Source organism: Haemorhous mexicanus, chromosome 31, assembly GCF_027477595.1.
Source record: "Haemorhous mexicanus isolate bHaeMex1 chromosome 31, bHaeMex1.pri, whole genome shotgun sequence".
In the NCBI taxonomy this organism is placed as follows: Eukaryota; Metazoa; Chordata; class Aves; order Passeriformes; family Fringillidae; genus Haemorhous; species Haemorhous mexicanus.
This window is the reverse complement of record NC_082371.1, coordinates 4,257,962-4,270,362: the sequence shown is the minus strand read 5'-3', so window position 1 is coordinate 4,270,362 and position 12,401 is coordinate 4,257,962. Positions and strand designations below refer to the sequence as shown.

At 59.0% G+C, this 12,401-nt stretch overlaps 1 protein-coding gene across 1 annotated transcript in view; it reads right to left on the bottom strand.

Annotated features, from left to right (window-relative positions):
• Window positions 1–12,145, bottom strand: part of LOC132340166 (rho guanine nucleotide exchange factor 11-like) — a 33,846-nt gene extending 21,701 nt beyond the window's left edge. Inside the window, 10 exon segments of the mRNA XM_059870986.1 lie at window positions 48–128; window positions 1,269–1,388; window positions 2,363–2,482; window positions 3,148–3,219; window positions 4,129–4,265; window positions 4,796–4,853; window positions 5,097–5,146; window positions 6,407–6,505; window positions 7,240–7,334; window positions 11,987–12,145. Coding sequence (XP_059726969.1) covers window positions 48–128; window positions 1,269–1,388; window positions 2,363–2,482; window positions 3,148–3,219; window positions 4,129–4,265; window positions 4,796–4,853; window positions 5,097–5,146; window positions 6,407–6,505; window positions 7,240–7,334; window positions 11,987–12,018 — 864 coding nt within the window. The 5' untranslated portion in view covers window positions 12,019–12,145.
• Window positions 12,146–12,401: the final 256 nt, after the last annotated feature.

Sequence of the window (12,401 nt, the reverse complement as noted above, 5' to 3'; positions counted from 1 at the left end):
GGATTCCCAGGATTTCCCCAGGATTTTCCGGGATTTTCCAGCCCCACCGGATCCGTGGAGAGGCGGGAGCCGAGCACGGGGGAGCTCCGGGGGCTGCCGGGCTCGGAAAAGCCGGAATTCCGGGAGACCTGGGAAGGGGAATTTCGGGATCAGGATCCCCAGAAACCCCCGGGGGAGGCGGGGATCCCAAAACCCCTCGGAATTCCCAGGGAAAAGGAGCCGGGAACTCCGGGGATCCCAAATTCTTGGGGGAAGTTTTTCACCAACCTCTCCTGGAATTTTCCCACCTTTTCCTCAAACTCCTCCTGGAATTTCCCCCCGTTTTTCCCAGAATTTTCAAGCCCTTTCCCCAGATTTCTCCTGGAATTATTTCCCGCTCTTTTCCCTGAATTTTCCCCCCTTTTTTTTCCCTTCATTTTTCCCCCACCTTCTCCCAAAGTTTTCCCGGAATTTCCCCCCACCCTTTTCCCAAACTTTCCCTGGAATTTCTCCCCCTTTTCCCAAACCTTCCCAGGAACCTTCCCTCTCTCTTCCCAGATTTTCCCTGCAGTTTCCCCCGGATTTTCCCGGGTTTTCCCCAGGTTTTTCCCAGGGTTTTTCCCAGTTTTTTTCCCAGGTCTTTCCCGGGTTTTTCCCTGGATTTTTCCCGAGGTTTTTCACGGGTTTTCCCCAGGTTTCTCCTGGATTTTCCCAGGTTTTTCACCCAGATTTTCCCTTTTTTTTTTTCCCGGTCTTTTCCCCGGGTTTTCCTGGATTTTCTCCAGGTTTTTTTCCCGGATTTTCCCAAGGTTTTTCCCAGATTTTCCCGTGGTTTTTTTTTTTTTTTTTTTCCCGGTTTTTTTCCTGGATTTTTCCCCGGGTTTTTCCCAGGTTTTTCCCGTTTTTTTTCCCCAGGTTTTTCCCTGGTTTTTTTCCCAGTCTTTTTCCCGGGTTATTCCCGGATTTTCCCGGGTTTTTGCTCGGTTTTTTTCCGGTTTTTTTCCCCGGGTTTTTCCCAGGTTTTTCCCGGTTTTTTTTTCCCAGGTTTTTTCCCGGTTTTTTCCCCAGTTATTCCCGGGTTTTCCCAGGTTTTTCCCGTTTTTTTCCCCATGTTTTTCCCGGGTTTTTCCCCAGGTTTTTCCCAGGTTTTTCCCGTTTTTTTCCCCATGTTTTTCCCAGGTTTTTCCCTGGGTTTTTTCCCAGGTTTTCCCCAGGTTTTTCCCAGTTATTCCCGGGTTTTCCCGGGTTTTTCCCGTTTTTTTTTCCCGGTTTTCCCCAGCTGCCCTCACCTCCGCCGGGGCCGGGGCGCGCTCGGGGCCGGGCTCCAGCCGCCCCTCCCCGTCCTGGGGGTCCCTGGGGCGGCGCCCCGGGAGCTGCGGGGACCCCTCCAGGGGCCGGGAGCCCAGATCCTGGAAAGGGACCGGGATCAGGGAAAGGCATCCCGGAAATTCCCAACATTCCCACCGCGCCCCCTCCATCCCCAGCTCTGGTGTTCGGGAGGAGCGGAATTCCCGGGAAACGCCGGGAAGGGCTCAGGGGCCATCCCGGGATCATTCCCAGAATTGCTCCCAGAATGATTCCTGGCATTATTCCCCGAGTTCCTGGGATCATTCCTGGATTCGTTCCTGGATTCGTTCCGGGATTTTTACCTGGATTCATTCCCAGATTGATTCCCAGGATCATTCCCGGATCATTCCCAGATCATTCCTGGATGATCCCACCTTCCTTCCCCAGATCATTCCCAGATATTTTAAGGGATCATTCCCAGCCATTCCCGGATCATTCCTGGATCATTCCTGGATATTTTACTGGATCATTCCTGGCTCATTCCCCGCCATTCCCAGATTTTTTCCCTGGATCATTCCCAGGCCATTCCCGGCTCATTCCCAGATATTCCCGACCATTCCCAGCTCACTCCCAGGCCATTCCTGGCCATTCCCAGGCCATTCCCAGCTCATTCCCTGCCATTCCCAGCTCACTCCCAGACCATTCCCAGGCCATTCCCAGCTCATTCCCGTCCATTCCTGGCTCATTCCTGACCATTCCCGGCTCACTCCTGTCCATTCCCGTCCATTCCCAGCCATTCCTGGTTCATTCCTGGCTCACTCCCAGGCCATTCCCGTCCATTCCCGGTTCATTCCCGGCCATTCCCGGCCGATCCCAGCTCATTCCCAGCTCACTCCCAGACCATTCCCGGCCATTCCCGGCTCATTCCTGTCCATTCCCGGCTCATTCCCGGCCATTCCCGGCTCATTCCTGTCCATTCCCGGCTCATTCCCGGCCATTCCCGGCTCATTCCTGTCCATTCCCGGCTCATTCCCGGCCATTCCGGGATCATTCCCAGCTCATTCCCGGCCGATCCCGGCCGATCCCGGCTCCGTACCGCGGCCCCGCGCGCCTCCTGCAGCACCTTCAGCTGCAGCTGGCTCAGCCGGCGCCGCGCCCCCTCCAGCTGCTCCTCCAGCGCCGCGCCCGGCTTCCGCTGCAGCAGCTCCTGGAAGCGCTGCCGGGACACACGGAATTCCCGCAGCGTTCCCGGGAAACCCCGCACAGCACACCGGAAAACCCAGGAAAAGCGAAAAAAATCCCACGGAAAAGAATAAAAAATAAATGTCAGGAAAATCCCAAATATCCCGGTGGTCTGGGGATTTTCCTGGAAAGGCTGGGAGAGAGAGAATTCCTGGCAGCGTTCCCAGGGAAAGCCAGGAAAACACACCAAAAACCATGGAAAATAAAAAAAAATCCACGGAAAATAATAATTAAAAATGTCAGGAAAATCCCAAACATCCCAGTGTCCAGGGGATTTTCCTGGACATGCTGGGAGAGAGAGAATTCCCGGCAGCGTTCCCAGGGAAAACACACCAAAAACCCCACAAAATAAAATAAAAAAAAATCCCCAGAAAAATAATTAAAGAATCCCCAGAAAAATTTTAAAAAATCCCCAGAAAAATAATTTTAAAATCACCAGAAAAATTTAAAAAAAAATCCCCAGGAAAATTAAAAAAAAACTCAGGAAAATTTTTTAAAAATCCCCAGTAAATAATTAAAAAAGATCCCAGGTTGGCGCTCCTGGGGATCGGTTTCCCGGGGTTTTCCCGGGGTTTTCCAGGGTTTCCCAGGTTTTTCCGGGAAAAGCGGGAAGCAGAGGGAGAGGGGAAGGGGCCGTACCTGGAACTCGGCCTCCTCCTGGCGCAGCATGTTCCGCAGGATCTGCGCCGCGTGCTTCTGCACCTCGGGGTCCTGCGGCCAGAGGGGGCGGGAACGCCGGGAATGGCGGCGGGAATGGCGGCAGGAACACCGGGAACGGCGGGAATGGGATAATGGGGATGGTGGGATAGTGGGAAGGGTGGGAAGGGTGGGAATGAGGGGAATTGGAATGGCGGGGATGGTGGGAATGAGGGGAATGGGATAATGGGGAGGGTGAGGTAGTGGGAATGGTGGGAATAATGGGATAATGGGAATAAGGGGAATGGGGGAATGGGAATGGGAAAATAGGAACGGTGGGATAATGGGAATGGTGGGAATGGTGGGAATGGTGGGAATAAGGAGAAGGAAGAATGGGAATGGGATAATGGGAATGGTGGGGACGGTGAAATTAATGGGAACAGTGGGAACAATGGGAACAAAAGGAATAACGGGAATGCCGGTGGGAATGGGAATAATGGGAATGGGAACAATGGGAATGATGGGAATGGGATGGCGTGAGGGGGTTGGGATCCCCTTGGGGAATTCTGGGATCTCCTGGGGGAGCTTTGGGATCACTTGAGGGAATTCCGGGCTCCCCTCTGGAATTCCGATCTCCCTCTGGAATTCCCGTCTCCCCATGGAATTCCGGTCTCCCCCCCGGAATTCCGGTCTCCCCAGGGAATTCCGGTCTCCCCCTGGAATTCCGTTTTCCCCCTCTGGAATTCCGGTCTCCCCTCTGGAATTCCAGGCTCCCCAGGGAATTCCGGTCTCCCCCTGGAATTCCGTTTTCCCCTCTGGAATTCCGGGCTCCCCATGGAATTCCGGGCTCCCCACGGAATTCAGGGCTCCCCCCTGGAATTCCGGGCTCCCCAGGGAATTCCGGTCTCCCCCCGGAATTCCGGTCTCCCCCCTGGAATTCCGGTCTCCCCCGGAATTCCGTTTCCCCCCGGAAGCGCAGCTCACCTGCAGGGGCCGGGGCTCCGTGATGCGCTGGGGGGGCCCCTGGGGACACGCCGGGGGCTCCGGCTCCTGCTGGGATCCCGGAATTCCCACAGGGCCGGGCGGGGACCCCAGCAGGGTCAGGGCCACGTAGGCACCGGCTGGGAACCAACGGGAGACGGGAATGTCGGGGGAGCCCCGGGAAAAGCTCGGGATGAAGAAAAGGCCGGGGGGGGTTTGCAGGGAAAATTCACCAGGAAAAAATTCCAGGCAAAAAATTCCAGGAGAAATGGGAGTGGGAAGGGTTTCCTGGGAAAATCTGGGATAAGGGGTGACGGGGGGGAACTCCAAAAACAACTGGGAAGAGGGAGCCAGAAGGATTCCCAGGAAAAGGGGGGGAAAAGGATTTCCAGGAATATCTGGGATAAGGGGGTGGGAAAGATTCCCAGGAAAAACTTGGGAAAAGAGGTGAGAAGGATTTCCAAGAAAAAACTTCCAGGAGAACTGGGAGTGGGAAGGATTTCTAGGGAGAACCTGGGATGAGAAGGATTTCCTGGAAGAAAGTGGGAAAAAGGGCTGGAAACCCTTCCAGAATTCCCGAGGGATGGAAAACGCCCTCCCCTCCCCCCGCTGGGCCTTCTCCCAGGGAATGGGAGGGAAGGGAATTCCCGGGAATGCAGCCCCAACTCACACTTGATCAACTTCACCACCTCCAGGTGGGAGCTGTTGGTCACCATCGTCCCGTTCACCTGCAACAGCCGGAACGGGGCTGGGAAAGGGCTGGGAATGTGGGAATTCCCTGGGAATGGGGGGCTGGGAAAGGGCTGGGAATGAGGGAATTCCCCGGGAATGGGGGGCTGGGAAAGGACTGGGAATGAGGGAATTCCCCGGGAATGGGGGGAGGGGAGGCTGGGAATGAGGGAATTCCCCTGGGAATGCAGGAATTCCCTCGGGAATGCAGGAATTGTCCCGGGAATTCGGGGAACTCCCACCTTGAGGATGCGGTCGCCCTCCTGCACGCCGGCCCTCATGGCAGCCCCACCTGGACACAGCAGGGTCAGGGCGGGTCCCAGAGTGACTCTGGAACGTTCCACGGGCCCTTCCCCACCCCCAGCCCCCTCCCTTCCAACCCCAGGGCAAAACCTGCCTGGATCCAGGGCCCTGCCCTAGGAAAACCAGGATTGTTCTCCCAAGGAAAACCCGGATTGTCCTCCCAAGGAAAACCTGGATTGTTCTCCCAAGGAAAACCCGGATTGTCCTCCCAAGGAAAACCCGGATTGTCCCAGGTTCTCCCAAGGAAAACCCGGACTGTCCTCCCAAGGAAAACCAGGATTGTTCTCCCAAGGAAAACCCGGATTGTTCTCCCAAGGAAAACCCGGATTGTTCTCCCAAGGAAAACCCGGATTGTTCTCCCAAGGAAAACCAGGATTGTCCTCCCAAGGAAAACCCCGCTCCTCCCATGCTCTCCCCACACTTCTCCCACATTTTTCTCCACTTTCTCCCCCATTTTTCTCCTTTTTCCTGTCATTTTCTCCCCTAGGCTGAGGCTGGAGATGGATCAGGGGACCCTGGGGATTGTCCAGCTGTGTCCATGTCCCTGTGACCCCCCCGTGTCCCCCCCGTGTCCCCCCCAGTGCCCACCGGGGCGCACAGACTGCACCAGCACCACGCGGTGTGTCCCGTGTCCCCCCCATGTCCCCGTGTCCCCCCCGTGTCCCCTGTGTCCCCCCCGTGTCCCCCCAGTGCCCACCGGGGCGCACGGACTGCACCAGCACCACGCGGTGTGTCCCCTGTGTCCCTGTGTCCTCTCTGTCCCCATGTCCCCCCCGTGTCCCCATGTCCCCCCCATGTCCCCGTGTCCCCCCCATGTCCCCATGTCCCCCGTGTCCCCCAGTGCCCACCGGGGCGCACGGACTGCACCAGCACCACGCGGTGTGTCCCCTGTGACCCTGTGTCCCCCCCATGTCCCCGTGTCCCCCCCGTGTCCCTGTGTCCCCCCCATGTCCCCGTGTCCCCCGTGTCCCCCAGTGCCCACCGGGGCGCACGGACTGCACCAGCACCACGCGGTGTGTCCCCTGTGTCCCCCCCATGTCCCCATGTCCCCCCCATGTCCCTGTGTCCCCCCCATGTCCCTATGTCCCCCCCATGTCCCCATGTCCCCCGTGTCCCCCCCAGTGCCCACCGGGGCGCACGGACTGCACCAGCACCACGCGGTATGTCCCCCATGTCCCCCCCGTGTCCCCATGTCCCCCCCGTGTCCCCCCCATGTCCCCATGTCCCCCGTGTCCCCCCCAGTGCCCACCGGGGCGCACGGACTGCACCAGCACCACGCGGTCGCCGCTGACGGTGAAGCCGAAGCCATGCTGGTCCCGCTGGATGATGACACAGCGCTGCACCAGCCCTGACACGGGGACACGCGGGGACACACGGGGACACACAGACACGGGGACACGGGGACACACGGACACGGGGACACATGGGGACACGCGGGGACAGGAGCAAGAGGAGGCAGTGAGGCTCTGGAGTCCGGCCTTGGCTCTGAGGAACCCCCGGCTCCAGGGCCTGCGAGGCCTCGGGGTCACTGCCCACCCCTGTGGTCACCCCTGGCCTCGGGTCACTGCCCACCCCTGACCTCGGGGTCACTGCCCACCCCTGTGGTCACCCCTGACCTCGGGGTCACTGCCCACCCCTGTGGTCACCCCTGGCCTCGGGTCACTGCCCACCCCTGTGGTCACTCCTGACTCCCCAGCCCCACATTTCCCCTTGTGGGACCCCAACTCCCCAAACCCCAACATTCCAAGAGCGCGGGGAGGTCTGGACCCACACCCTGGCCCTGAGTGACACTGAGTGACCCCTGAGTGACCAATGACCCCTGAGTGACCCCTGACTGACCACTGACCCCTGAGTGACCCCTGACTGACCCTGACTGACCCTGAGTGACCCCTGAGTGACCAATGACCCGTGAGTGACCCCTGAGTGACCCCTGACTGACCCTGACTGACCCTGAGTGACCCCTGAGTGACCACTGACCCCTGAGTGACCCCTGAGTGACCCCTGACCCCTGAGTGACCCCTGAGTGACCCCTGAGTGACCCCTGAGAGGCCGAATTCCCGGAATTCCCGGGGAAATTCCCACCTGTGGTCTCGGAGGCGTCCGAGGGCTGCCGGTGGTGGCCGGGGGACCTTCGCTCCGAGGGGGAATCGCCCAGGGACGAGGAGAGGCTGCTCAACCTGGGGGGGCAAGGGCAGCTCGGGGGTCTGGGAACTCGGGGACGGCCGGGGAGACCCCCGGGCACTGCCAGGCCACCCGGACACGACCCCCGGGCACTCCAGGCTCTGGAAGATCCCACCCTTGGAGTCTGAGCTCTGGCACCGCCCGGACATCCTGAGGGATCTCCAGGAATTCCTTGGAAAATTCCAGGGATGGGGATCCAGCCCTGCCTGAGCCCCTCCCGACGCTTCCCAACCCTTTTTCCATGGAAAAATCATCCCAGATTTCCAGCCCTGGCACAGCTCGAGGCCCTTCCCTCTCGTCCTGCCCCATTCCCTGGGATCAGATCCCAAACCCCCCTGGGATCAGATCCCAAACCCCCCCTGGATCAGATCCCAAACCCCCCCTGGATCAGATCCCAAATCCACCTGGATCAGACCCCAAATCCCCCCTGGGATCAGATCCCAAATCCCCCCTGGATCAGATCCCAAATCCCCCTGGATCAGATCCCAAATCCCCCTGGATCAGACCCCAAATCCCCCCTGGATCAGATCCCAAACCCCCCCTGGATCAGATCCCAAATCCCCCCTGGATCAGATCCCAAACCCCCCTGGATCAGATCCCAAATCCCCCCTGGATCAGATCCCAAATCCCCCTGGATCAGACCCCAAATCCCCCCTGGATCCCCCTTTTCTCCGGGCAGAAATCCCAGGAAAAGCCCCGAGGATTCCCCAGCCCTGGCACTGCCCTGGCCGTTCCCGGCCAATCCGGAGGAAAATCGGGATTAACCCTCGGGATCACCCACGGCCAAGCCCAGGCCAGCCCTCGTCATCCACCCAAATTCCCTTTCTCCCCCAAATCCCCGAGTCCCGGGATCCGCGGCATTCCCGAGGTGATTTCCCTAAAGGCCACAATTCCAGGAGTGCCCAGCTCCCAGCCAGGGCATCCAGAGGATCCCGAGGCTCCTCCTGCCCCTCTGGAGCAGCCGGGGCTTAACCAGGCTATAAAAAACTCGTTTAATTCGGCTTAATTAAAGCTCCTTAATTGCCTGGGGGCGGCCGAGCCGCGGCAATTCCCGCAATTCCCATTCCCAGAGGGACCCCGGCCCTGCTCTCCCTCCCCACCTCCCAGAAATCCGAAATTCCCAAAAAACTGGAGCTTGGAACGGGAGAAAATTCCCTTTTCCCAACCTTTCTGCCCACCGGGTTCTTTCCCACAGCAGGACTGGAATTCCCAGCTGGAAAATCCCACGGAAACCTGGGACGAACCAGGGTGTAAAGCAGGAAAAACGGGGGGAAATCCCAATTCCCAACTTTCCTGACCACTCAGCTCCAAGGAAAAGCAGAATTCCAGGGGCAGGTGGGGGGACCTGGAGGGTTCTTCCCACAGAATTCCCGAGTGTTTTCACTGGGAATGCTGCAGGATGATCCCACAGCTCCCAGCTCTCCCCTGCCTCCCAAACCCTTCCAGGCTGTTCCCAAGCCCTGCCAGTCATTCCCAGGTGTTTTTTGGGATCTGGTCCCGCTGGGAATCTCGCCTGGGGCTCTCCCAGGAGCCAGGATTCCCAATCCCCACCGATTTCCATGGGAACAGCTCGGAATTCCCAAATCCCCAACCCCACAGGGGTGGGAACATGGGAACTCCGGCCCTTGCTTCCCAAACCCACAGAAAATCTCAGGAGGAAAAAAAAATCCCAGGGAATTCTTTTTCTTTTTTTCCCACATTCCGAGGGCGGCCGCCGAGTCCTGGGAGGAATTCCGGGAGTTCGGATCCCGCCGGAATTTCTCCTCGGATTTGCAACATTCGGTTCCCTCCCTGCCGGGGGCTGCGGCTCCGCTGCCCTCCCTGGAAGAGCACCAGGGAAAACCACGGAGGCACCCCAGGAAAACGGGAATCTCTCCCCCTTTTCCTGCCTCAAACCCGGTTTGTCCCAGGTTCCCGTGGGGTCTTCCAGCTGGGAATTCCAACTCTGGTGTGGGAAGGAGCCCAGTGGGCAGAAATGTTGGGAAATGGGAATTTTTTCCCCCGTTTTTCCTGCCTTAAAGGTGGTTTATCCCAGATCTTGGTGGATTTTCCAGCTGGGAATTCCAATCCTGCTGTGGGAAGAGACAGGAAGGAACCCAGTGGGCAGAAATGTTGGAAAAAGGGAATTTTTCCCGTTTTTCCTGCTTTAAACCCTGGTTTATCCCAGGTTTCCGTGGGATTTTCCAGCTGGGAATTCCAATCCTGCTGTGGGAAGGAGCCCAGTGGGCAGAAATGCTGGGAAATGGGAATTTTTCCCGTTTTTCCTGCTTTAAACCCTGGTTTAGCCCGGGTTACGTATGATTTTCCAGCTGGGAATCCCAAACCTTTTTTGGGAAGGGATCCCAAACGCTGGAAAATGGGGAATTTTTCCCGTTTTGCTTTTGCAGCTGGCTTTTATTTTTTTTCGGGAATTCTCCAGGGGAATTCTGCAGGAAGCTGCTCCAGGAGCTCCCGGCGGGGTAATGATTAACGGGAGCCACTCCTGGAAAAGCGGGAAGTGGCAGAGCTGGTTTGGCCGGGAATTCCGGGCCCTGGAATTCCCTGCCCCGGGGGATCCTTTTCCCTTTCCCTGGCTCTGGAATTCTGCGGCCGGGAGCGATCCCGAAGCTCTCCCTGTGCCGGGGGGATCCGGGGTGGAACCGGGCACTGCCAGGGCTGGAAATCCACGGGATAACCCGGGACAGGATCCGGGATTCAGCCCCGAAATCCCAAACGAGCCAGCCCAGGGAATCCTGGAATTCTCTGGGAGGGAAAGGATCCTTGAACCCCCAAAAATCCCGCCCTGATTCCAACCCCGGGAACGTTCCCACCATCCCAGGGATCCACGGAATCACCTGGGACAGGATCCAGGAGTGATCCCTGAAATCCCAGACCACCCAGGGGAGGGAATTCTGGAATTCTTTGGGATGGAAAAAGCAGGAAGAAACCCTGGAATCTGGTGGGAAAGTGACTCCCGAAATTTCTGGGATCTGCTTCTCCCCCAGGGCCCCAAATTCCTCATTTTCCACCCAAATCCACGTGGGAAATGCCGTGGCTGGAGCAGGGATCCCAATCCAGGAATCCTCAGCAAAATTCCTGAATTTATCCCAGAAAAACCTGCCAGGGTTTTCCAAGGGTTTATCCCACCAAAAAAAATCCCCAAATTTGGTTTAAAATGGAGCAAAACAAGCCAGGAAAAAGCCAATTCCCAGCGGCAGACACTGGAAATATCCCAAAAATCAGAAAGGTTTGGGATATTCCCCCCCCCCACTCTCCAAATCCGGGAGTTTTATCCCAAAACGCTGCAAGGATGGGGTGGGAGGCCCTGGGCTGGGCTGAGCCCCTCCAGAATTCCTAAAATCCCAGAATTTTATCCCAAATTCCTGTCTTTCCCCCCAAGGAATGGGGTGAGGGCTCCAGGACGAGCTGAGCCCCCTCCCAGATCCCCAAAACGCCCAAAATCCCAGAATTTCACCCCAAAGCACTGTAGGGACGGGGCAGGAGCTCCATCCTGATCTAAAACCCTTCCCCGGAACCCCCACAGCCCCAAAATCCCAGCGTTTCACCCCAAAACACCCCAAATCCCGGCATTTCACCCCAAATCCCAGCGTTTCACCCCAAAACACCCTAAATCCCGGCATTTCACCCCAAATCCCGGCATTTCACCCCAAATCCCGACATTTCACCCCAAAATCCCGGCATTTCACCCCAAACACCCCAAAATCCCGGCACTTCATCCCAAACACCCCAAAATCCCGGCATTTCACCCCAAAATCCCGGCATTTCACCCCAAACACCCCAAAATCCCGGCATTTCACCCCAAAACACCCCAAAATCCCGGCATTTCACCCCAAACACCCCAAAATCCCGGCATTTCACCCCAAAACACCCCAAATCCCGGCATTTCACCCCAAACACCCCAAATCCCGGCATTTCGCCCCAGACACCCCAAAATCCCGGCATTTCACCCCAAATCCCGGCATTTCATCCCAAACACCCCAAAATCCCGGCATTTCACCCCAAAATCCCGGCATTTCACCCCAAACACCCCAAAATCCCGGCATTTCACCCCAAAACACCCCAAAATCCCGGCATTTCATCCCAAACACCCCAAAATCCCGGCATTTCACCCCAAATCCCGGCATTTCACCCCAAACACCCCAAATCCCGGCATTTCGCCCCAGACACCCCAAATCCCGGCATTTCACCCCAAAATCCCGGCTTTTCACCCCAGACACCCCAAATCCCGGCATTTCACCCCAAACACCCCAAATCCCGGCATTTCACCCCAAAATCTCGGCATTTCGCCCCAGACACCCCAAATCCCGGCATTTCACCCCAAAATCCCGGCATTTCACCCCAAACACCCCAAATCCCGGCATTTCCCCCCAAACCCCTGCAGGGAGCGGGTGCCGGGCCCAGCCCCCTCCCCTGAGCCCCTAAAGCCCCGACTTTCTCCCCAAACCGCCGCCTTGCCCCGGGGCCGCCTCCCGGCGCAGCCGAGCCCCCTCCCCGCTCCCCGCAGCCCCAAACCCGCCCCGTTTCCCCCCATTTCGCCGTCCCCCCCTGCCCGGAGGCGGCGGGCGCTGCCCCCCGGGCCGGAGCCCGTGCCCCGTGCCCCTCCGGCCCGCAGCCCCCCGGCCCGGCCCGGGGGTCTCCCCGCCCGTACCTGTCCGGGGCCTGCGGAGGCCTCACGCTCATGGTGGAGCTCGCTCCGTCAGGGCTCTGCCCGGAGCCGCCGCCCCGCTCCGGCCGCCCCCGCCACCATCCCCGGCCCCGGCGGCTGCGGCGGCCTCGGGGGGCCCCGAGCGACCCCCGCGGCCCCCCGACCCCCCGAGCTGCGGTTCGGTGCCGGCCCGGCGCTGCGGGCTCCCCCTCCCGCCGCGGGGGCCGGGCTGAGGGAGAGGCCTGGAGGCCGCTCCCAATCCCCGGGCTCGCCCGGCCCCCCGCGCCCGGCACGGCGGGGCAGCGCCCGCGGGACGGCGGGCGGGGAGGGAGGGACGGGGCCCGGTGACCTCGGGGAGCGGGGACAGGGAGGGGACACTGAGTGACCCCGGGGTGCGGGGGACACTGAGTGACCTCGG